Source organism: Protopterus annectens, chromosome 7.part0 (genome assembly GCF_019279795.1).
Source record: "Protopterus annectens isolate FY-2018-M chromosome 7.part0, PAN1.0, whole genome shotgun sequence".
In the NCBI taxonomy this organism is placed as follows: Eukaryota; Metazoa; Chordata; order Ceratodontiformes; family Protopteridae; genus Protopterus; species Protopterus annectens.
Genome location: NC_056739.1, coordinates 491,618,584 through 491,645,111, shown reverse-complemented (window position 1 = coordinate 491,645,111; position 26,528 = coordinate 491,618,584). Strand labels below are relative to the sequence as shown.

Genomic DNA, 26,528 nt, shown 5'->3' with positions numbered 1-26,528 from the left:
TGACTGAATAAGACGAAAACGCTGTGATTTTAAATACATTTATGCTTTTTAAACTACTATTAAACTAGCTTATTTTTGAACTGCAAGACTCTACTGAGTTCCTTTTCTGTGGTATCTGACTTTGTCTTGGTTATATATAATCGGGTTATTTGGAGCAAGAGAGTGGTTACAGAGGGTGTTTCTGTTAACAGCAATCAAAGCATTCCCCTTTAACACCACAGTGTAATCAGAGACTGTTACCCAAGACTGAAACCAAAAGGCTAGAGACAAATTACAGTATAAGACCAGCTTTTTAACACTTTATATAGTCAAACCAAATAATCCAGGTTCAGTTTCCAAACAGGGCGACTAGTTACATTATTTCACTTCTGAACAGGGTGGTTAGTTGCATCATTTCACATTAGAACCACTGGTGTGGGCCTGTTAATGCTAGGCGCATTCACCCAGGATTAACTTCATGATGGATTTTTAATTAACTTATTAAACATAACTTTGTTCTGCAAATATGTATAAGTGTAAAAAGCACATGGTTCACCTGCTTTAAGTACTTATTTCTGATGGCTTCACATACAAGGGTACATTTGTTTTCAAACTGGACACTTCTCTTGTGTGCACTCATACACATTCAAACTGTTTTCCTAGTTAGATGTCACACTTTAACAGCTCCCCACCCATGGCATTAGTGCTTTATTTTTACATTTATCAATGTAGCAATATAGTTATATATTTATATTATATACTTAGCAATTATAGTTTTGGTTTTCATCCTGCTTAGGTTTTCACTTGGAGATTTATACACGTGTTCATTCATTCTATGATTTGTTACTAACACACAAACTTCATGAAGTATTTATTTGATAGGAAAGCGATATTTTATTAAAGGTGGTTTAGTTTATATTTATTAATATTTATTCTGATATATGTCTAATGGTAGATCTTTTTGTTAGTTAATCATTTTGTTAGTTTCTTAATTAATATAGTTTGGATTGTTTGGTTTGCCTACATAAAGTGTTAAAAAGCTGGCCTTATACTGTAATGTGTCTCTAGCTTTTTAGTTTCAGTTTTAGGTAGCACAGTCTCTGATTACACTATGGTGTTAAGGGAGAAGGGGGGCCTTGGTTAAAGGAATGACTGTAATGCTTGAATTGCTCTTAAAACAACTACCCTCTGTAACCACTCAATTGCTCCAAATAACCTGATTTATATAAATAAGGATTGTTTTTGATGATTTTCATTATACTCAACTAGGATTACTTTTTGTGTGTTTCAATAAAGGATATTCCATTTTTAACTCAGCCGTGGACTATCTATTTTCTATTTTATTATTTTGCATGTATTTTACAGTTTGATTTTTATTAATGAACTAGGTGCTTAACATAATTCAGGAAGTAAACATCACGCCCTCCATACTGCAAAGTTTCTTCTTGGTTTATTATCAGCTATTTCCCTATAATCATGCCACTGAGCTTAAAAGTAAACTTTATTCACAGTGGCATCATACTAGTGAAAGGGTGAAGTGTGTCCACATACTTTAATGGGCACATTGCTGCACATGTGCCAAGGTACACCCATTAAAGTCTAAGAATGGAGTGCTCATTCTGCCTACAGAGGCATCAGGATGGACCACACTAGATTTACTTGGGCCATGGTTTAAACAAAAGTTATGTACTCACCGTAAACACTGCATCTGTGTTGTCCATTTTCATTCTTCCTTAAGTGATGAGTCTTAGATCTGACATTAGATTCAGTTCGGCAGCTTTTTCTAGATTCACGTATCCAATTCTCGAGCTCCTACCTTTACCCATAATGCCCCGCTAACCTAGCATACCTCAAATCGACTTTGCTGTCCCCAGTAATACATAGCTGACACTATAAAGAATCTATAGTGCAGAAACAATAGAGATAAAACTGGAGCTTAAACAAGAAACAAATTGTTCCCAAAGTAGCGCCCCTTAGATCTCTCCAGGAGGAAAGAGAAAGGGGGATAGAAGGGCAGGAATGAGAGGAAAAATGAAAATGGACAACACAGATGCACTGTTACGGTGAGTACCTATCTTTTGTACCTGATGTCATTTTCAATGATTCCTCAACTGTTGGGACAGAGTATCCACCTAGATGAACCTTAAGTGGTCCTCATGGAAGGATATTTCAGAGTATTGTGGAGCCAAAAGCATCTCTCTTCCTTGAAGTCAAATCTAACTTATACTGAGCAATAAAGGTATGGGCATTGGACCAAGTGGCCTTGGCACAAATCTCATCTAGCAATGCTGCTGACCAAAAAGCTGAAAAAGTGGCCATAGACTTTGTGGAATGTGCTCTAGGATACTTAGGCAAAGACAACCCTCTCTGGCTATAGACACAGGATATGCAATCAGTTAACAATATGGATAAAGTCACTATGGAAACTGCCATGCCCAATCTGTTCAGCGAGAAGGATACAGTCGGTCAGTTTTCCTGAAATCTTTGGTCCGATGAAGATAAAATCAAAGTTGTCACCAGAAGGTTAATGACTTGATTAATATTTGACTCAGAAGACACCTTAGGAAGAAAGGATGGACTGGTACATAAGGAGAGTCTATCCTTATGAAATAACAGGTAGAGAGATTTGGAGATCAGATACTTGTCTAGCTGATGTAACAGCAACTAGAAAAAAATTATTTTCCAGGACAAAAATTTAAGGTCTGTCCTGCCTAAGGTTCAAAGGGGTTTGGGTCAGACTTTGAAGCAAGACAGTTAAATCCCATGTAGGAGTAGGGTCCCTCACTGGGGGCCTAAGTAAGAAGATGCCTTTCAGAAAAGCCTTGTACAACTTAAGAGAAGCCAAAGAAGAAGAAGAATGATATTCACCTGAATGGACGCTGGAAATGGCAGCCACCTGTACTTTAATAGTAGCGAAATTAGCCCACTCATAAAAAATGGAAGCTAGAAATTCCCAAATTGAAAATCTCTTCCAATTACTTTTGCAGGTTTTCCTAGTAGAAGCCTTTTGAGAAGACAAGAGAATATGCCAGCCAGGGATTGGAAGCCTGGGCTGTCTAGCCATCACTGGAACTGGAAAAAAACATGCAGTCAACTTGAGGCTTGTTATGTCTGGATGAGTCATCCACGTCGGATGAGACAGGAGGTCTAGACTGGGATCCAGTGCACAAGGTGGATACAGAGGATGACGACAAAGGAAGGGGAATCAAATTTGACAAGGCCAGAAAGGTGCAATGAGAATAACTATGCTCTTCAACCAGTATGCTTTCTGTAGGAATTTGAGGATTAGACGTAACAGAGGGCAAGATTAAAGGAGAACAGACGGCCAATCATGAACTAGAATATCACCCGGTGACTCCAAGGGAGGAACCAGGGCAAAGAACTTGCTGCACTTGTTGCTGAGGGGAGAAGTGAAAAGGTCGCAGCATGGTTGGCCCCACTGATGGAAACTTCTCTTTGACACTTCGACACTGACAGGCAACTAGCGAGGGATGAGAATGGGTCACCTGGGGATAGGCTCCACAGTATCCGGTTCCTTCCATGCACAGCATGAGACAAGATCTATCAGCTCATTGGCTAGTACGGTCATCCAAGACGTAGATGGTCAGAGCCGAAAGCCTGCAGGAACACAGACTCCTCCTGGGAAGGCATTCAGAGAACCATCTACCTGTTTGCTTGAGATGTTCCAGAATTTCTTCAAAGATGTCATCAGGTGGAGATCTGGGGGACCCCCTTCCCTTCATCGAAGTCAGTGTCCTTGGTGAGAGATTTCTGAGCAGAATCTATGTGCCTCCTTTTGCATGTTCTCTTCCTGGGGCCTCATCAGTGGGATGGCCTGGTGAGGTATTGGAAATAACAGGGGAATCCCGAGGGAGGACTGACTGGAGGGTTGATTGGGTTGGCTGTCCTGGTGGAATGGACCTGACAGACTCAGAGCTCAACTCCAACTGTGGGCTACAGACAGGATCCAAAGGGGGCAACATGTTCTCTCTATAGGCAGTGAGAAGGCCCTCTCTACTACTTCAAAAGCAGAAGGTCCAGGAGAAACAGCAACCTGCCACACTAGAGCTGAAGTCCCCTGTGCTGACATGCTCTGAATCCTCCCAGACCCTTGTCCTGAGGAGAGAGTCAGACCCACCCTGTCCAATGCTGAGGCTCCTAGCGACAAGGACAGTTCTGACAACTTCAGTGTGGACCCCATTCCCTCAGAGCTGACACTTCAGCTCAAAGAGCTGTCCTGCTCCAAAAGGGTCAGAACCAGGTGACTCAGAACATGGTTGGAGAAGAAGAATGACCTGTATTCGGGATGTGACACGGACACTCTCAAGGACTTCAGATCCAAAGGCTCTGAAGCCACAGGTTGAATCAGAGAGGGAGAGATCAAATGAGGTTCAATGGTGAGCAGGCTCACAGGTCCGATGCAGGATGGAGCTGGAATTACCCCAAAGGGGTCAATATTAGAACACGGAACATTCAAAATGTCGAGTGTTCTAATATCGAACCCTAGCAATTGAAAAAAAAAACATCGAACATTCGGAACAGTTCCAAAACACATACACACAACACAAGCACACCAAACAAACAGCAATCCACACACATACACCTAAACTCATACACTAAACTATACATACACCACTAACTATCCACTTACCTTAACCCAAACCCTAACCCTACGGTCCGTCACTATCGCACAGTCACCTCACCTGCACCCTAACCCACCTAACCCGCCCTAACCCACACGTCCACACAATCACACACTTACCTGAACCCAACCCGTAACTTTCCACCAGAGCGCTGAAAATACCGAAGCAACAGAAATGGACAACCAAATTCTTTCCCTAGGAAAGAATTCGGTTTCCTGTTACTTCGATATTTTCAGTGTTCGCTGAAAACGGGTCGATATTAGAACACCCGACATTTCAAATGTTCGGTGCTCTAATATAGACCCCCCCAATGTGGATCTGAGCTCTGAGGAACTTCCTTCATCACCCTATCCCCCTCTGGTTCAGACAAGCTAATGATGGCCTGCAGTTTCTCCTCAGCGCCTCCTGTAGGAATGGTGAGTGGAGCCGATAAGAGTCTCCTACAAGCTTAACAAAGTCAAAAAAAGTAAAAAAAGGCCAATATTTCCAGGTTTTTCTTGCTCTGCTGTACTTCACAAATGTGATTGATGCTTTGTAATCCCACATTAAACCTGCTGGTTTTCTTCTTGTTGAGCTTCATCTCCCAATTGCAATCTCTGGTTCATTTCCAACATACTCCTAGTTCTAGTCATTCCTGTGCTTTTTTTCTGTCTCTCAAGCATTTTCCTTTGGAACACTGGAAAAGGTTTCACTGGCATAGTCTCTCTCTGAGCTTTATTATCAGAAAAATAAGCATCAGAATCCCCTTCTGTTTGATTGCTTACTTTTTGTTAGACAAACTTTTGTATTTCCTATTTACCATGTTCTGCATCAAAAATGACTTTGACCTTCCAGGGAAACATATTCTGAAGATAGCTGGATATAACAACTTGAATCTCTAACTGATTTTCCACATTCCCTGATCGCTGAAATAAATTTACTCCTACCTGTTGTATAGTGAGTAATCATTTTGCACACACCACTTGTCTCCAACTTTTAGTACTTTCTTCTTCTGCCAGTTTTGTCAGAATCAACTCTTTCTGCTGGTAGGATTGTATCCTTACTATTAGAGGTCTTGGCTGCTTTCTCATGGCCAGGTTTGGAGAATACACACAATGTGTCCTTTCAATTAACAACTACTGCTATGGAATATCAGCGCAATTGCTTATTTGTGTTTTCTGTTCCTTCTAATTTTTCTGGTATAGCAGAAAATATCAGGTTTTCCTTATAAGCTCTGTCCTTTGACTCAAATTTCTGAAAATCTCTTCTTGAGCAGTCTTATACTCAGCCAGCATTTTCTTCATTTTGACCTCTGATTTTTGCAGTTTTATCTCGTCATATGAACATCTGTTTGAAGACCCTTCCATTTTTCCCAGCCTTTTGTTATTTGAGTAGATATACTCCTTTAGTGTTTTTTTTTTCATATATTAATCAGTTCTGAGCACGTGACTTAATTATAGATTACTGGAAGTCATGTCTTGTTTCAAAGCTGGAGCTTGAACTTCAGGATGCTTCCTAGCCAGTGTTTTCTACTCACCTTTTAAGAATGATTTTCTTTCAAGTTCACTAAATTTCTTCTTGGGGTTCATCTATGCAGTCCACTGAATAGCCAGTAACTGAAATTTACCCCAAAAAAGACAAGCTTACTGTCTCTCTCTTTTCGGAGTTTCTGTTTTCACACTGGTAGAGCTGAAATTAAGTTGTTACTCAGTGTGCAGCTATCTTGGAAGTCACTAGCAGCCTGAACATCCTTGGTGGAAACTGGACAGAAAGGTTTAAGTAAGAGCCTGTAGGGACTGAAGGATCTGATAATGGAAGCATGTATATATCCCAGTATGCACTTTCTTCACCAAAAAATAAAGGAAAAGTGACTTGAGCTACACTAAAAAAATTACCATCTAGCATACAGCTCTCATTTCCTATTCTTAAATGGGAATTTGATCTCCAGCTGTGGAGTCTGGAAGATGCACATGTGCATGTACGAAAGTGTATGCGCACACGCTTGTGTGTGTTTGTGTGTGTGTGTGTGTGTGTGTGTGTGTGTGTGTGTGTGTGTGTGTGTGTGTGTGTGTGTGTTTGTGTGTTTGTGTGTGCGTGTGTGCGTACTTGAGAGTCCTATAAAGAGAAGGCTGCTAAAAAAAATCACTAGGTAAAGGCCAAATAGTGACAGTGCAGGGAGCATGCTACTCATGCACATTTTCTGCAACAAGCATGACAAAGGTTTCAAAAATAAAACATGTTGCCTTGAAAAGATCTTGAGATTCATTACCACCAGTGAACACAACGTAGTAATACACAAAAAATTTTCATTCACTTTAGTGGGTACTTACCATCCAGAGACAGCCAATCTAACTGAGTGCTGGGCAGTGCCATGGAGTTGCGAGCTCTGTATTCAAACAACACAGAGTTTGAAATGAGTTGATTATCATATGCAACCTGCAGGGTCACCAGTCCGGCCTCATGTGCTAGAAATCAGATAAACACTATATCAATAACAAAGTCTAATTAATGACCCACAGAACTGCCTTGTCCCACAAAATATAATCCCACATGTAGTAAATGCTTTGTTTTCAAAGAACTTAGCTGACAGTTGCATAACCTAAACCACTTTTTTTTTTAAAAGAAGATGTTACCATCCCATATCATTTGACTTGTGCTTTCAATTACTACAAAAGCCTACATCTTGGCTTTGGTGACAATACTACATTGGGTTTATTGGCTTTAAACTTCATTACTTCATCTAAATGACTATAAAGTAGTTGGGGTCCAAAGTGAGTGATACACCATTTGTTTCCAGGTGCCATCATTTCATTTGCCATTTGTGTAACTGAACTTTCTAATAGAAAATATTATGACTAGATTGTTCATCATCACCACATTATTAACATTATCATCTTTTGACAATGCATACCTACCCATACTCACAGATGTTCAAATAATAAGTTGACTGTTCTAGTGTATACATATGAAACTTAGCTGCAGGCAGATGTCAGTTCTGCAGTAAGGCTTCTAGAGTAGTCCACAGCCACACACTAGGTGCAGCGTTATTTCCCACCTCAAGTATGTCAGCCAGAAACTCAGCTGTAAAGGGAAACTAACCTATGCCATCTTCCTTTAGTAAGCATGAAGCAACCAACTTGTGCCTGTACCACCATCCTAAATAGTGTGTGTAAGTGTGGTGGTGGTGGTGGGGTTCCTGTAGGAACATTTGATAATGATTTGTCCTCCAGTGCTTCATCAGCCACTGAAAAAATCCCCCAGTAAACTACAGCTAATAAGGAGTTATGTACTTACCATAACTTGATATCTGTGTTGTCCATTTTAATTCTTCCTCACTGATGGGTTATGGATCCGGTCCTCATATCCAACTCAGCCACATTTTCCACACTTTGATCCTAGACTCCAGCTCCTCCCTCTTCCCATAATGCACTATTTTGCCTCTAACTCCTGGGACCGAGTTTGCTGACTACGTCCATAGAATTATAAACACAGGACAGAAATAGAGGAATTACCACTCAAATATGGAATCCATATAATGTCTTAACATCCTACTAGAATACGAGGCCAGGGGATGGTTGGGAGGGAAGGTGAGGAAGAATGAAAATAGATAACACAGATACTAAGTTATGGTAAATACATAACTCCTAAATCTGATGTCCTTTTCATTCTTCCTCACTGATGGATAGAGCCCCAGCTACGTAAGTAATTTGTGGTAGGCCCTCAAGGAAGGATATGCCAGAGCAATGATGAATCAAAGGATGGTCTGATTCTGGAGACAATGCCCAGATTACAATACATCACAAGGTTATGATTGTATTAGAGATATCAGCAAAAGAAACTGTGGTAAAAGGCTGAAGAGGGAGTCACAGATGTAGCAGAATGGCTCTGAGGTGACGGGGCAATTCTAAGCCACTTTGAGAATAAATCAGTGAGATACGATCAGTAATCTATTTAGCCAGGATAGTATATGGGACTGCTTAACACATGCTGTTAGAAGTTAAAGGAAATGAACAACTTGGCAGATCTTCTGTGCTGTTGTTCCCATGAAAAGATAAACATAATTGGCAATTTCGAAAGGATGACAAATACTGATTAACGACTGCACTGATTTCTATTCTTCACTAAGGAAAAAACATTCTCGAAGAGATGACAGAAGAAATGGCCCTGGATCTGACAGGGTGGGCTTTTGGAGGACGGGGCAATTGTAAACCATTTAAAGAGTAAACAATAGAAATAAAATCTGTAATCCATTTAGCTAGTGTGACTTTGGACACTGCTTGACCTAAGCGACTGGATGAAAAGATACAAGTATTTGATCAGATTTTTTTTTAATGTAGAAATGCACTGTCTATATACATCAAACAGGTGTAACATGTATTCACCTTTATAGGAATGATGTGGAAAGAAAACCGGTAATTGAACAGACTGGTTAATATTTGATTCCATGACTACGTTAAGTATACAGGCAGGATTGGTTCAATTTAATTATAAAGAAAAAAACTCATCTTCTCCTGAAAATAGTTAACAAGAAAGGGAAAGGAGAAATAGCTGAGAGAAGTCCAGTGTTCGAAGTGGATGCCCATATGGTAATTTATTTATTTATTTATTTATTATGTCTGGATAAGCAATGCTATAGTACAGGTCCTGAACATTCGGCTAAAGTCACGAGCAAGGGAAGCAATTCTGAACCCTATTACTATCATTGGAAAAAGAGAAACCATACGGACAGTTTGAGGGCATGGAGATCGAGATGCTGGATCTCCAAATATGAGATAACAGATCCCAATTAGGCTCCAGAATCCATGAAGAATATCTCAGATGAGAGAGGAACCCCACTAGCCGAGGCCAAAATGGGAGAGTCAGGATGGTGGAGCTCTTTCACTTGCTGGCTTTTGCAGAGACTCTGAGATCCAAGTAGAGCGGAATAAGCATAAAGGAGACCATGGGGCCAATCATGGTACCAAGTATCCCTCGAAGATTCCCACAGAGGGGTGACTAGAGAGAAGTATCTTGTGCATTTGTTGTTAAGGGGAAAAGTAAGGTCATGACAAGGTTGGCCCCAATGGCTTAAAACCAGGTTCAAAACTGACTGACTAAAGGCACACCCATGAGGAATTAGACTAGTCCTACTGAGTCTCTCTGGCAGAGTGTTGAATTTCCCTAATATGTGAAATCTATTAGAAAGTGGTACCTCCTTGTTTGTCAGTATACTAAAGTACTGACATATAGTAGATGTGCCCTGCAATAGTCCCCACAAGGAGAACATTCTGAAAGGCTTGCAATGTAAGTAGGACAGCTATCATTTCTAGGACATTAACATGGATCTGGTCCTCACTAATATGGGAGAATGCTCCTCATCTCCTACTTGAATGCTTTCCCTGGTAAAGTCAGACCACAAAATGGTCTCCTTTGAAGTAAAAATAAAACCTGGACCCCCAGCTAAACCGGGAATATTCAGGAACTATTCTAAGGCTAACCTCTTGCTATTAAGTGAGTACCTGGCAAAATTTTAAGCCCATATAAACCCTGAGAACACTTCTGCCTATGCATAACTGTTCACAGAAATCCTGTACCAGCATGCTAACAGCTGCATAGAGGCAGCTGTACCCATCCGGAGGAAGTACAGAACTAACTCAAAAAACAAGCCACCCTGGTGGAATCACAAAATCAATTAGATGTATAACAGGGGGAAGAAAATCATGGCAAAAATTAGGAGGTGCAGTACCCAGCAGGATAAAAGCATTCTCATTAAACTAAACAAACAACTCAGAGGAAAAATAAAGTCTACCAAAGCCAGATTTGAGGTAAGTTTGGCCTTCAAGGTCAAGGAAAACCACAAAGCATTCTTTAGCTATGTCCACAGCCTCAAAGGCAATACACAATTGTGTATAGAGCTCATTGTTAATGGAGCCACCTATACTGAGCCAGAAGATATAGCAAACCTCGTAGCTGACAAATTCAGCTCCAACTTTGCTCCTCTCTCCTCCTCAACCTTCCCTCAGGAAATATCACCAAATATAACTCCCCCTACTATCACTAGAATCAGGTCCTTAATGCTCTCTCTAAGACCAGCAACACTGCATCAATGAGTCCAGACAAAATCCCAGGATGCCTTCTAAATAGCAGGAAACATGATCTATCAGGGCCTCTGGAATTACTATTTAACTGTAGCCTCCAAACAGACTTTGTGCCTCATGAATGGAAAAAGCCAACACTCATCCCTCTGCACAAAGTTGGGCCGCCTACAGACCCTGGAAACTACAGGCCCATAAGTCTCACTAGTCTTATATGTAAAGCCATGGAAAGGTTTATCATGGAGATGATCGAAAGAGATATAGTAAACCTCCACACATTGGACCCAACCCAGCATGGTTTTGTCAAGGGCAGATCATGCCTACTCAACCTGGTGGACTTCTTTGAGAAGGTCATCAAAGCAATGGATGAGGGCAAAATCGTTCATACTGCCTACCTTGACCTGGCCAAGGCATTTGACACAATAGCCCACTCAGGCATTGTTGACAAACTCAAGAGGTTGGGTACAAACCCGTATGTCACCAGATGGATAGCCAACTGGCTCGCAGATAGGACCCAGGAAGTTAGAACTGGGGAGTCCACCTCTACAAAGAGGCCAGTCACAAGTGGAGTCCCTCAGGGATCAGTCATTGGACCGCTCCTTTTTGGCATTTACTTCTCAGAAGTCAAGGTCAATGTCAGTGGTCTCTGGCTGACTAAATTTGCAGATGATTGCAAATTAGGAGCTGTCATTGAATCTCACACTGACACAAATGTTCTCCAGGAGGGGCTGACAGACAAACAACTGGTGTTGGAGTCATGGACTAAAACTAAATGCCAAGAAATACATAACAGTATCCTTTGGGAAGTCATCCATCCCTGGTAACTATCATATTGACAACACACTGTTTTGAGTTAACCCAGTAGTCAGGGACTTAGGGACACACATAGAAAGTAATCTAGCCTTTGATCATCATGTGTCTACAGTAATGAGGAAATCATTCTATGTTGCACAACTTATAAACAATGGTATGGCATCTAAGTCCAAGGAAGACATGGTTCCACTTTATTCGGCATTCATCAGACCTGTCATTGAGTACAATGCCCCCTTTGGTATGTACCTAACCAGGCATATCCAACAACTGGAACGTCCATAGAGGTTCCTCATTAAAAGAATACAAGGTGTAAGTAATATGTCCTATGCAGAATGCCTCAAAGATCTATCACTGTATTCTGTCTCCTACAGGCTTTTGAGGGGAGATGTACGCCTGGCATACAGGGCATTGTCAGATCCCACTCTGATGGACCTCCTGCATATCCACAAAACAAACACCATCCGAATTCCCCATTCAAAACACTTAAACCTTGCCTGTGATATAAACAGGACTGCTGGAGAGATGGGTATGTATCCCAGAGACTACTTTGTCTATGGAACAGGCTCCCCATCCATGTGAAACACAGTTCCTTCCTAATCCAATTCAAGTGCAACTTGGACAACTGGATGGGAAACCAGAAATTCATCCCTGGTTTGGCACCTATGTCTCTGATGCAAACTGGTAACCTATAAATGGTTCATCTCCCAGGTCCATGCTTACACTTATCAAAGGTATCAGAACTTGTCAGAGATTTGGGATGCATGGCTAGGCTTAAAAAGGCTCTTGTGGTCATTTGCCTTGTAAACACCTATGAACCTATGTGACCTGGTCTCCAGGGAAGACCATGTGTGTTGGACCATCTTCTACTTTAAATGCCCCTCCCCCACTCCAGATGGGAGGTGTCTGTGGGCATTGTGGTTGTGCTGGGAGGGGAGACATCTGTGGTCACTGTGTGTGTTTGAAGAAAACAGCCAGCCTAGCAACAAGTTGTCCAACCAGATCCACCAGCGAAGATGATTTTAGTAAACTGGTTTTATATGAACAGATAGAGCCCGAAATGAATAGAACTACAAGCCTGCAAAATTTATTTTGCTGGAGGGGGATGAAGTGACAGCGAGTCCCACTCTAGGTTTCTAAATGATGTGATGCAGGGAAGAATAAAAGATGCTATCTGCTTTGTGGTATGCAAGTGAGAGCTTATGAATTCCAATTTCTGTACAGGGGGATAGGTTCGATTTTGCCAGATCCATTGTCATGCCCAAGAATCGGTAGATTTGAAACAGGTAATCTCCGGCTTGTAACCGTTGATACCTGATTGGAGCAGTAATTAGGCAGACATTGAGATACAGCAACACCCAACATCCTTTGAGCCTCAGGTGAGCAGCCATGCATATGGAATGACATCTTGGGGAGTGCAGAGTCTGAATAATAGTGCTCTGAATTGGTAGAGACTGACTCCCAGCCAGAAATGCAGATTTCTTTTGAGTGCCTGCTTAATTTTATGTAGTAGTACGTGTCCTGAAAGGGTATAGGGTGCATACAATCATCCTAGCACAGAGGTGACAGGATGGACCAGGCCATAACCATCTGGGACTTTGACTTCTCCACATATAGACTGTTTAGATCCAAAACAAAAAGGGAAACTGCAATAACCTCTGTTTATTATGCTTGGCAGCCAGCTATTGATTATTAAGCTGGTCCAGGTGCTCAGGAGCACCAATAAAAACTCCCCCCAACTGTCTCCATAGGAGACAGTCGGATGGTGCTTCAGGAACACTGATAGGATCTGTCAGAAAAGGTTCTCTGAAGCCCTGGTCCTGTGAGGCACTTCTGCTTTAGGGGACCCAAGCTCTGACACCTAGTCTCTTAGTAATGCCTGCAACCTAACAAAGACAAGTAGATTTGGCAGGCTCCTCCCCAGAGTCACCATATTGCAAAAAAGGTGAGGAGCCCAAGTGGGTCTGACTCGAGAACCAACGTACTGTCATACCTTCCAACAGACCTAGTTTGTCAAATAGGACAGGGAGTAGATAGAGATGAGCCCAAAGGGTATGTTGTAGCCCAGTACTGTATTTGGTATTAAGTGTTGTTCTAATGGAATGGGCCAGTAAACCAAAGCCTACAAGGAAGGAGGGCAGGGTTAGTTCCAGAATCCTAGCTGAAGGGGGAAAACAGAAAACATGTCTATGGTGAAAAGAAAAAAAGAAGGTATTCTGGTCCAGGGAGCCATATTGGTTAAGCTCCTGTACAAGCCATGACAGGGAGGAACTGTCCAGACCTCCATGCCAGAAGCAAAACAACATACAATCAAGCTGTCAGCTCAAAGGGGAGCTTTGGATCCAAGGACGATGCACTGGCTCAACAGTTAGAATACAATGGAGGTATGGATTCGAGAGGTTCCTGGCACTTGTCTGTAGGATCCTGTGCTTAGGATCTGAGAAAGTTTTTGTTAGAAACTGACTGACTCAACAGGTCAAATCCGAAGGGGGTTCAAATTCAAGAAATGCCTGACACTTACCTGTTGGATCCTAGGCTTAAGATCTGAAGAAGTTTTGTTAGGAAATGCACTGGCTCAACAGTTTGGATCCGAAGGGGGTTCGAATCAGAAAAGTGCCTGACACTTGTCTGTTAGGTCCTAGGCTTAGGATCCGAGAAAGAAAGGCTTAGTTAAACAGATTGGATCCCAAGGGGAAGACGAGATCTGAAGAGATTTGTTGTTAGAGACCACTCTGGCACAGTAGCTTGGATCCAAGGTAGTTCGATGACATTGCTTGATGTAGATTGGATCTGAATACCTAGGGTCCCAGGTGTGTGCTGAAAGACTTGGTCTTAGCTTAAAAGTTCAGCTTCACATAGATCGGATCCGAGTACCTGGGATCTGATGAAGCTTAAAAATTGAAAAGACCCAGCCTGTCAGATCTGGTGATGACTTTAGATCTAGAGGAGGTTCTGGGATCTCCGGATCTAACAGCTAGGATCTGAAGTCCTGTAAGGTGGTTCCACATTAAATTATTTTCATTTTGTTTTGATTGTTTTGTTTTGTTTTTTTGAAGGGGGTGTAAGCCCCTAAAGGAACCAATGTTAGGTGTGTAAAAACACAATGGAGTCATCTCAATTGCTCCCAGTGGACTCACAAGGCGAAGGCTCAGCACACAAGTCACGGAAGTCGGTTTAAGACATCATTCAGTAAATTCACTTCTCTGATCATCACAGTGACTTGTCAGAATGCACAAATCACAGAAGATAAAGTTCTAAAAAATATAGGCAGGGGGAAGAAGGAATAACTGCGATGGACAGGAGATTTGCACACAGTCCAACACTATCCCTGTCCCTCACCCGAGATAAAGCCCGCTCAAAGTCACAAACTGAAGACATCCCTAACAACAACTCATGACCTCCCAGCACAAGAAATACAAACTGGACAAGCTAAGAGGCAACAGACAATTTCAACATTACTCCTACAGCCTTAGAAAGTTGCCGGAACAAAAGGCTTGGTGTCATATCTTTCAAATGTGCAAGAAATCCGGATAAAACCCAACAAGTGGGGGGGGATCCAAAATTAGGACACATTGCTAAATAACAAGATTAATGTTAGCAAGCTTTTTTCTGAAGGATAGGAAGCCTGAAAATTAAAGGGATGTCAGTATTTCTGGACTTTATTATGTAGATCATTCCAGTCTGAAAACCTGAAGGAACAATGGCAACGGTTTGGGAGAGACTGCATAGCTAAAGGTCTAAAGGAATAACAGACAGACTGGAGATCAGCAGCTGCCCCGCAAGACACATCTGCCTACAAAGCAGGTCATTAACAATGGGCAAGAACTCTTTTGCCCGTGCTTCATCCATTTCTGTCAGACAGGAAGGTTATGGATAACAATCCTGATGCTAGTTCCCTTAGATTGCCATTCCAGAGCTGTAGGAAGACAAACCGACAACAAACAGCAACACCCAAACTGGGAAGTCATAGCAGAGACAAAACAAGCCATACTCCCAGTCAGAGCGGGAAGGAAGAACTCTTGGTCAGCGGCAGCAAAGTTAAGACTGAACTGTCATGACACCCAAGGAAGAAACACTAATCCATACCTTTTTGAATTTTTAAATACTGCTCTCATAACTTAGAAAGTAGATAGAATAACAGGTTCTGCACTAGCATGAGACTTGCCCTAGTTTTCTAACCTCATTCCTAGTTATTTACCAGAAAACTACAATTTTGAGAGAAGGACAGTGGAAAAAACAAACAGAAGAAAGAAACAGGTACGAAAAAGGATTTGTAGCTAAGAAACACTAGTCCTGGGACTGAAGACTGTCAAAAGTAAGTTAACAGTCAGAAGAAACATCAACAAAATTCCTGATGACATGAGAAAAAGCCAAGGGAACAAACCCGAGGGGGGAAAAAAATTCAAACAACAAGATTGAAACATACCTAGTCACACGGGCTAACGAGGCAGGCGGAACCATAGACAAATAACAATACTAGACAAAAGAAGAAAAGATACATAAAGAATAAATAATAAACTCCTTACAGCTCAAGTCCACAAAGTCTACTCTTCAATTTTTCCCTTGGAACTAGACAAACTTTCTACTTAAGCACTCAAACCATTCACTTCCATACCTCTCAACTGTCCCTGATTTTGACTCAAATTTTTACTCTGTCCCTCTTAATCCCTCCTAAAACCAGTGACTTTTGGAAGAAAGGTGGTGAATTACACTTAATGAATAACGACAATAATTAAGAGTTATAAACGTCTTTTACTTCAGAAAATGCGTATTAATTCACATGCTCTGATTTATTCAATGTTTCAAGTTAATAGCACTAATATTTTAAAAGTGTCCCTGATTGTCCCTGAGTTTGCCTTGACTTGTCCCTGATTCAGTTGAAATTCGTCCCCACTTGTTTGAGAGGTCTGTTCACTTCTCATCCCAGCACTTGCTCAAAACTCATAGCAAGCACTAATAAACCTTAGCACTAGACCACCCTATACTGTAGAGAAGGACAACGCTCTCTATTCAATCTTACCAGCCAATCAGTAAAACAGTTCACTGTACCTATCCAGGCATGTCCAAAGGGCAGTTTCAGGTGTACTCTCTAGTCCAACTGGTGAATCTTGGCATTTTGAGGCAATGTTACAATTGCCTCATGTACACAGACAACCCTCTCCTCCTTCCACCAAACACTAATACATACGAGAGATGCAATTATACAGCCGAACTGGAGGCTAAGCTCTCTCAACCCAAGACTGGACCAGGCAGTCAAGAGGAGAAGGGAATTACCTGCATCACACCACCAGTCTCACAAAAACCTATGAAACCAGCACCAGCAAAAAACACACATAAATACACGAAAACATACTCGGAGGCTCTAAATAAAAATCTGCAAAAGCAATAGAGACCACCAAAGCAGACAGCCAAGCAACCTCCACCCCCCCAACACAAACCATGAAACACATACTTCACAAAACCAGTGTGCCACGCAATCAAAGACCTTAATGCAAAATAACATACCCAACACACTAGTAATAGGCGACTCTATAGTCAAACACACTAACGTCCCAATCACTAGGCTGAACAAGGAGAAGGTTACTGTTAGCTGCCTGTCGGGTGCCAGGATCTGCCACATAACACAAGCACTCAGGTCACTCCAGAACAAGTACAACTATGGCTCTGCCATTGTCCATGTTGGTGTGAATGACCTGAGCCGTACCTCCCTGGACTACATGAAAAGAGACATGGAGGAGCTCTCTGATCACGTAGCCCAGGCCGGTATGACCCTGACCCTGAGTAGCATCCTGCCCTCACCAAGAATGATACCACGGTATAGAGAAAAAATCATCAATTTCAACAATTGGCTAAGCTTCTGGTGTCATTCAAAGGGGATCCAGTGTCTGTCAGCCTGGGATGACATGCTCGACAAGCCACACTGCTTCGCTAGAGACGGCTTGCACCTGTCACCCTTAGGCTTTTGAATACTGGCCAAGGCTCTTGCCACCCCCATAGTGCCTTTTTTAGGCAAGGCTCAAAAGACAAACTCACCACCGTAAATAGCACAAGTAACAAAAAACTGAGGGTAATGCTACTCAATGCCAGAAGTTGAAACCTCAAAACGCACGCACTCGAGGCACTCCTCGGTATGGAGAAAATCGATATATGTGCAGTAACAGAAACCTGGTTTAAGGCTCCAGACAGCACCCCAGCACTACCAGGCTACAACTCATACCATACATTTCAGCCACAAAACCCGGACTGAAATACAAAAGGCGGGGAGTATCCATATTCATCAAGGATACCCACACCTCCAGGTTAATGGCACAGCACGATGTTTCAGAGATCATCCACATGCAACTAACAATGGGCAAAACTGCTATTCAAATTATAGCTTGCTACAGATCACCCACCATGTCTCAGGACCCCTACTCCGCATTTCTGGAAACAGTGGGAAACATAAAGGTCCTACCAAACACCCTGATATTGGGTGATTTCAATTACCCAAACATTAACTGGAAGAACTACTCAAGTACAAACTCCCTTGCCCAACGTTTCCTAGAATTTATAAACTCAAATGCCCTGGATCAACTGGTCAACATCCCCACCAGAGGTGACAACATATTGGACCTGGTCATCACCAACATGGGCAACCAGTGTTCCACACCAGAGGTCAACCCCTCGCTGGTTAGATCTGACCATAAACTAATCACTATGGATATCCACATTCAGCCACCACCCCCGGTCAAAGAAACCACCGTGAAAAACTTTTCAAAAGCAAACTTCACATTACTTAAGACTGAGGTGGGAAGTTTCAAAGCCCCCATGCTAAAGGATAACTCTGTCCAAGCTGCAAAATCCTTTACTAATGCACTCTACGGGCACCTACAAGAATGCATGGATCGTGCTACCCCAAACAAAACCAAGACTCACTCCTCTAAGAAAAGAAAACCAGTCTGGTGGACCCCTGCCATAAACAAGCTATACAATAGAAGGAGGAAACTAGTACAGAAAAGAGTAAAATCCCAAGAAGGGAAGACATCCCTGATTAGTATCAGCAAGAAACTACGTTCCCTCATAAAATCATCCAAGGCTAGCTTCGAAAGAAAAATTGCCATAGACTCCAAAGATAACCACAAGGCATTCTTTAGCTGTCAAGAATCTAAGTGGCAATTCTCACATCTGCTCGGAGTTAGTGCAGAATGGCACAAAATACACTGAACCGACCGATATAGCCAACATCCTGGCAGACAGGTTCAGTGCAAACTTCACCCCCCCCTCACCCCCAAAAGGGCCCATAACTATACCAGAAGAATGTAGTGCCTCTGAAATCACAGACATTCAGGTTAAAACAGCCCTCTCCAAAGCCAAAAACACAGCATCAATGGGACCGGATGGTGACCCAGGCTGTGTCCTACACGAGCTCAAAGATTAACTAACCCTTCACCTAAGCATACTGTTTAAACCCAGCCTCTCCACAGGCTACGTGCCCACAGAGTGGCGCACAGCAACAGTTATTCCGCTCCACAAAGGTGGAGCCACAATGGACCCCGGGAGCTATTGCCCTATAAGCCTGACTAGCTTGGTCTGCAAAGCTATGTTGCGCATCATCATAGATCTCATTAACAGAGACATTGGGAACCTCCAAACAGTGGACCATACCCAGTTCATCTTTGTTAAGGGCAGATCATGCCTTCTAAACCTGGTGGACTTCTTTGAGACACTTACCAAAGCTATAGATGAGGGAAAGGTGGTCCACACAGCCTACCTAGACCTCGCAAAGGCCTTCGACACCATTCCCCACTCAGGTATTATAGACAAGCTCACCAGCCTGAACATAAACCCCTACATCATGAGATGGGTTGCCAACTGGCTCACGGACAGAACACATATGGTAAGAGTTGCGGGAGCTAGGTTTGACTCTAAACCGGTTACAAGTGGCGTTCCCCAGGGCTCAGTCCTAGGACCCCTCCTGTTCGGCATATATTTCTCAGAGGTACAGGCAAGCACAGGAGGGCTACGGCTGACCAAGTTCGCAGACGACTGCAAACTAGGAGCTATAATTGACTGTCCAGCTGACACAGACATCATCCAAAAGGGTCTCACTAAGACAGATACCTTGTGTCAAAACCATGGCCCAAGCTAAATGCCAAAAAGTGCATAGTAATCCCCTTTGGAAAAAACAAAGTACCCACAAACTACCACATAGGCGGTAGCTCCCTAAATACAGAAGACGTAATAAGGGATCTGGGGATGCAAGTAGATAGTAACCTCTCCTTTGATAATCACATTGTCAAAGTGGTTAGAAAATCTTTCTATGTGGCCCACCAAATCACAAAAGGGTTTGCATCCAGATCGATAGAGGTAATTGGGCTCCTCTATGCAACACTCATCAGACCCATCATATAGTACAATGCCCCATTTGGGATGTGCCTTACAAGACACCTGCAACAACTGGAAAGACCACAGAAGTACCTCACCAAAGGGATCACTGGCCTCAAGCAGATGCCCTATGCAGCTCGACTGAAGAAACTCCAGCTGTACTTGGTTGCATACCGCCTACTCAGAGGTGATCTCTGCCTGACATACAAGGCACAAGGCCATGTCCAACCCAGAATTGATGGACATGCTCCACCTAAAGAAAACCATATCCCCTCGAGCCACACGCTCCAGGGATCTAAACTTCACCACAACAATAAATAGGACGTGCTGGAGGGATAGATTCCTGTCCCAGAGACTTCCCATGCTCTGGAACAAGATTCCAATCTACATTAGGCAGAGCTCCTCACTAACCCTCTTCAAGAGAAACCTTGACGAGTGGATGGGAAACAGAAAGTTTACCCCAGGGATGACTTCGATGGCTCTGCTGGACAGAGGCACAAAGAACTAATCTATGGGGGCGGTGAAAGCCAACACATTCCGGCTAGGCTTATAAATGCCTTCGGGCAAATAGCCTAGTACCTACCTATGAACCTATGAATCTTCTGTCTTACTACGCTGATTGCATAGTGCATTATGGGAAGAGGGAGGAGCTCGAGTCTAGGATCTAAAGTCTGGAAAGTGCGACTGAGTTGGATCCATAACCCATCAGTGAGGAAGAATGAAAAGGACAACATCAGATAGAACAGCAAAATTAGCACAGCAATTTGACAACCAGAATATGCATGTGCCAAAACAGGCAACTTATTGCTCTTAAAGGTCTGACCGGAACTGACCAATGGACTCAAATAAGATAGATGATTGTTTCAATATGAATGAATGAATAAATAAATAAATAGATCTGAAGATATCATCAAATACTCTTCCTTTGTAACAGAACTTCCAGCTGACATCTCCCACATGGGGGGGGGGGGGGGTGGGCATGTAGTCTGAGGACATTTGACTGCTCCTGAAGTCTGGCTAGAAATGCATTTTGTTAAGATTTATATATTACAAATGCACTAAAGAAATTGCAGCAATGATCCTTACAATGAATTGTTTGTTTCTTTCGGCTTTTCCCGGTTAGGGGTCGCCACAGCGGAACTCCAGTCCGCTAATGATTGGCAGTAGATTTTGATGTGCTGGCTTGCCAGGCGTAAAGCACAACCTTCAACGAAGGAACGCCCATTCACACATGTCACCACACAGAAGGCGCTCTAACTGAGAATCGAACGGGCAAAGTCTAACTGTGAGGCGACAATGCTACCGCAGCACCACCACCGCAGAATACCAGTTTTAAATGATTCACCTTGAGAATAAAGCCAGAAAGTCAAGAAAGGTAATATGGTTACCATCAGCAAAGTCACAATCATAAATGTTATAGCACACATTACTTTTTAAATAAAAAATGTTTTAAATTATGCAGCTAGCTAATTAAAGTGTATTCTGCATTCTGAACAGTGAATTTTACAACGATATTGCACTTGCAGACTCACAGGTCCATAGGTTCATACTAGGCTATCTGCCCTGGGGCATTTATAAGCCTAACCCGATTGTGTTTGGCTTACGCCACCCCTTGATTTGAGTATACTGTGCCCTTTTTAAAGTTTAGTTTACTGTGCCTCTGTCTAATAGTGACACGGAAGTAATCCCCGGGACAAACCTACGATCCTCCATCCACTCATCAAGATTCTTCTTGAAGAGAGTCAGTGAGGTGCTCTGCCTAACATGAATTGGAATTCTATTCCAGAGCGAAGGGAGCCTCTGGGTTATGAATCTGTCCCTCCAGCATATTCTATTTATTTCTGTGCTGAGGTTCAGGTCCCTCGAGCGCGTGGCTCTACGGGATTTAGATTTACTGAGGTGGAGCATGTCCATTAATTCTGGGTTGGACATAGCTTTATATGTCAGGCATAGATCGCCTCGAAGTAGGCGGTATGCAACTGAGTAGAGCTGGAGTTTTTTTAACCGAGCAGCATATGGCATCTGTTTGAGTCCCTTGATCCTACTGGTGAGGTACTTTTGGGGTCTTTCTAATTGCTGCAGGTGTCAGGCAAGGTACATCCCAAAGGGGGCACTGTATTCTATGATGGGCCTGATGAGGGATGAATAAAGGGGCACGATTACCTCTCTTGATCTAGATGTGAATCCTTTCATGATGAGGTGGGCTATGTAGAAGGTCTTTCTAACCACTTTGGCAATGTGGTTGTCAAAGGAGAGATTGCTATCAACTTGGGTCCCCAGATCCCTAATTACTTTCTCTGTACTTAATGGGTTACCACCTATGTGGTAATTTGTGGGCACATTGTTTTTGCCAAAGGGTATGACCATACACTTTTTGGCATTTAGCTTTAGACCATGGCTATGGCACCAGTTATCCGTCTCTGCGAGACCTTTTTGAAGGATGTTTGTGTCAGCTGGAGAGTCGATTATGGCACCCAGTTTGCAGTCATCTGCGAACTTGGTGAGCCATAGTCCTCCCACGTTGGCCTGTACCTCAGAAAAGTAAATACCGAACAAGAGAGGTCCCAGGACAGAACCTTGTGGGACACCACTTGTGACCGGTTTCGAGTCTGACATGGCTCCAGCAACTCTGACTCTGTGGGTTCTGTCTTTGAGCCAGTTTGCAACCCATCTTGTGACATAGGGGTTTATATTTAGGCTGGATAGCTTATCTATGATGCCCGAGTGGGGTATTGTGTCAAATGCCTTTGCGAGGTCCAGATAGGCTGTGTGGTCTATCTTCCCTTCATCTAGGGCCTTGGTGACTGTTTCGAAGAAGTCGGCCAGGTTCAAAAGGCAGGATCTGCCCTTGACGAAGCCAAATTGGGTAGGATCTAGTGTCTGTAGGCCCCCAATGTCTTTGTTTATGAGTTCCATGATGATCCTCTCCATAGCCTTGCAGACTAGGCTAGTCAGGCTTATGGGGCGATAGTTTCCAGGGTCCGCAGAGGCGCCACCTTTGTGGAGTGAGACCACTGTTGCTGAATGCCATTCTTTGGGCACATATCCTGTAGTTAGGCTGAGATTGTACAGCAGTTTTACTTGAGGGATTAGTTCTTCTTGGAGTTCATGTAGGACGCAACCCGGGACACCATCTGGTCCCATGGAAGCAGTGTTTTTTGCTTTGGAGAGGGCGGCCTTCACCTGAGCATCAGAGATGTTTGGGAGGCTGCACTCTGCTGGGATAGATACTTGCTCTTTTAGGGGGGAGGGGTTGGAGAAGTTTGCACTGAACCTGTCTGCTAAGATATTGGCGATGTCTGTGGGTTCAGTGTATTTTTTGTCACTTAGAATCAACTCAGAACAAGTCTGGGAGTTGCGTCCCAGGTTCCTAACATAACTGAAAAAAGCCTTATGATTGTCTTTAGTGTCCTGTGCAATTTTTCTCTCGAAGCTGGCCTTGGAGGATTTTATGAGGGATCGTAATTTTTTGCTAGTACTGATCAGAGGTGCCTTCCCTTTTAGGGATTTTGCTATATCATGTAGTAGCTTCCTCCTTCTGTTGTACAGTTTATTTATGGCTGGGGTCCACCAGACTGGACGCCTGCCTTTGGATGATTGGGTCTTGATTTTGTTAGGGATAGCATGATCCATGCATTCCTGGAGATGTCCGTAGAATGCGTTTATATAGGATTCTGCAGTTTGGGCCATAGTTTCCACTGGCCCTGGGGCCTTGAAGGATTCCACTTCGGTTTTGAGAAGTGTGAAGTTCGCTTTTGAGAAGTTTTTCACTGTGGTTTTCTGGGCTGGGGTTGGGGTCGGGATGTTTATATCCAGTGAGATTAATTTATGGTCTGATCTTACCAATGAGGGATATACTTCTGGTATGGAGCATAGAGTCCCCATGTTGGTAATGATCAGGTCTAGTATGTTTTCCCCTCTTGTGGGAGTGGTGACTAGTTGTTCCATAGCATTTGAGTTTATAAAATGGGGCTTGAGTAATGCTCCCAGTCTATGTTTGGGTAGTTGAAGTCGCCCAATATAATGGTGTTCGGAGAGATCTTCATGTTCTCCAATGTTTTCAGGAAAGCCGAGTGGGATTCCTGACTTTGAGAGGGTGGTCTGTAGGATGCTATAAACTGAAAAGCAGTCTTGCCCACTGTCAGTTGCAGATGGATGGTCTCCGATACTTCGTGCAATGCCACTAACCTGGAGGTGTGGATATCCTTGATAAATATGGAAACTCCCCCTCCTTTTGTGGTTCGGTCCGGGTTTTGGGGCCGAAAAGCATGATGTGAGGTGTAATCTGGTAGTGCTGGGGTGCTCTCTGGGGCCTTGAACCAGGTTTCTGTCACTGCACAGATATCGATGTTCTCCATACTGAGGAGAGCTTCGAGTGCATGCATCTTGAGGTTAAGACTTCTGGCATTTAGCAGCATTACCCTTAGTTTCTTGTTCCTTGTGCTGTCTATGGAGGTGGGTTTGACTTTTGAGCCTTGCCTAAAAAAGGCACTATGGGGGTGGCAAGAGCCTTTGCCAATATCCGAAAGCCCAGGGGTGACAGGTGCAAGCCGTCCCTAGCGAAGCAACGTGGCTTGTTGAGCATGTCATCCCAGGCCGACAGACACTGGATCCCCTTTAAATGACACCAAAATTTTAGCCAATTGTTAAAATCGATCATTTTGTCTTTATACTGTGGCATCATTCTAGGTGAGGGTAAGATGCTGCTGAAGGTCAGGGTCATACCGGCCTGGGCTTCATGATCAGAGAGCTCCTCTATGTCTCTTTTCATGTAGTCGAGGGAGGTACATCTCAGGTCATTCACGCCAGCATGTACAATGACTGAGTCATATTTGTATTTGCTTTGGAGTGACCTGAGTGCTTGCGTTATGTGGCGGATCCTAGCGCCCGACAGGCAGCTCACTGTGACCTTCTCTTTATTCAGCCTGGTGAGCGGAACGTCAGTGTGTCTGACAATACAGTCACCTATTACAAGAGTATCAGGTGTGTTATTCAGCCTTAAGGGTTGTGACTGCTTGGCACACTGACTTTGTGTGCTATGTGTTGTACGTGTTTTGTTTTGGGGTAGCGTTTGCTTGGATGTCTGCTTTGGAGGTCTCTGTTGCTTAGGTAGATTTTTATTTAGAGCCTCCGAGTATGTTTTTGTGTTTTTATGTGTTTGGTTCGCTGTTGTGGTGGGACTATGAGATACTGGAATTGTGTTGTGTGAGGTTACCTTCTCCTCCTGACTGGTTACACCAGTTTTGAGATGAGAGAGCTCAGCCTCCAGTTTGGCTATATGGTTGCATCTCTCACATATATTTGAACCTGAACCATAGAAACATAAAATCTACTGATTTGTAAAGGACATCTCAAAACTTTTATTTCCATATTTGGCCCCTTCAATGGTGGCCTAATGTGGGGAGGCCTGGGATGAAACCAGGTAAAATCCCTCTCCCTGCAAGGAATGTGGGTTAGCTCCCTGAGCAGTGCTATTTTTGGTACAGTGTTGAGGGATTTTCTTTGGATGTCCCTGGCATCACTGGTGGATTAACATGCAGGGAGCCAAAATGGGGCCAACAATTTCAACCTAGTGTTACCTGTGTGTTTCCACACATGTACCAATCTAGCTACAACACAAACACACTGTTTGGCAAGGTGTTGCACTCTGGTGCTGTTTGCTTACCTCCATCAGATGTAGCACCTTTCTGACATCTCTAACCATAAAACCACAGCTGAGTCAGTACCAGCTGCTCACTCCTATCCACCCAGACAGTTAGTCCACAACTCATGCCACTGTGAACCACACTCAAAGTGGCGGCCTGAGCTTTATCACTATATGCCATAAAGTTGTCAAGAATCAAGGACATAAGAGCTGCATTCAGCATTTTGTTTCTTGTTCCAACTATGACAACTCTAACTTACATTTAATGATAAAAATTACTAGAGCACTGATGACACAACAATGAGATAACATGCACTACACTTCCGCCTCCTTTTGCAACACTGCCACCACTGCCTGCTGGTCATCAGCTCCTTCTCCGTCAGTTGGCCCATTCATTCTCCATCAATGAGGCAAGGGCAACTAGGAGGAGGCCTTCAATGAGACAGCCAAAATGATGGCATCAATACTGCTTAAGAATATTTTCTAAGCATTTTACTTACACTTTGTGATAAAACTTTTCAATATCTATTCATAGAGTTAAGTTTATTGCTACTCCTTAAGCTAAAATTAAAAAGCTTAAATGATATCAGACATTGCAAGAAAAAATAGAAAAGCTACCCTTGATGGGAATATTATTTATTTCTTTAGAAGAACTGTAATTTCACTAGCATAGCAAAATCTGCTAACATTAAATATAAATAATCTTTATTTAATAAAATTAAACCATTTTTTGTAAAGTAAATAATTTCATAGCAGGTAGAGCAACTATACTGCCAGTTTGCTTAAGGCTGATATTTTACAAAATGAAATGCATTTACTTGGCATTCTAAAGTCTATATCTATGTCAGAAATCTCAAAGGCAGCACACAGCAATGTGCTGAACAGGGTGGTTATAGTCTCACATTCACTGAGTCTGGCAATAAAGTAAACCTCTTTGTGAACAAATTCACTTCCAACTTTACCCCCAACCATTGCTTCAAATAACACCCTCAAACATAACTCCCTTCAACTATAATAAGGAAGTATGCACTGGCT

At 42.9% G+C, this 26,528-nt stretch overlaps 1 protein-coding gene across 5 annotated transcripts in view; it reads right to left on the bottom strand.

The window, feature by feature from the left end:
• Positions 1 to 26,528, bottom strand: part of CAMTA2 (calmodulin binding transcription activator 2) — a 2,181,461-nt gene that overhangs the window by 775,870 nt on the left and 1,379,063 nt on the right. For all 5 annotated transcript variants that reach the window (XM_044077091.1, XM_044077090.1, XM_044077092.1 and 2 more), the window contains one exon: positions 6,932 to 7,066. In XM_044077091.1, coding sequence (XP_043933026.1) covers positions 6,932 to 7,066 — 135 coding nt within the window. The remainder of the gene's footprint in view (positions 1 to 6,931; positions 7,067 to 26,528) is intronic.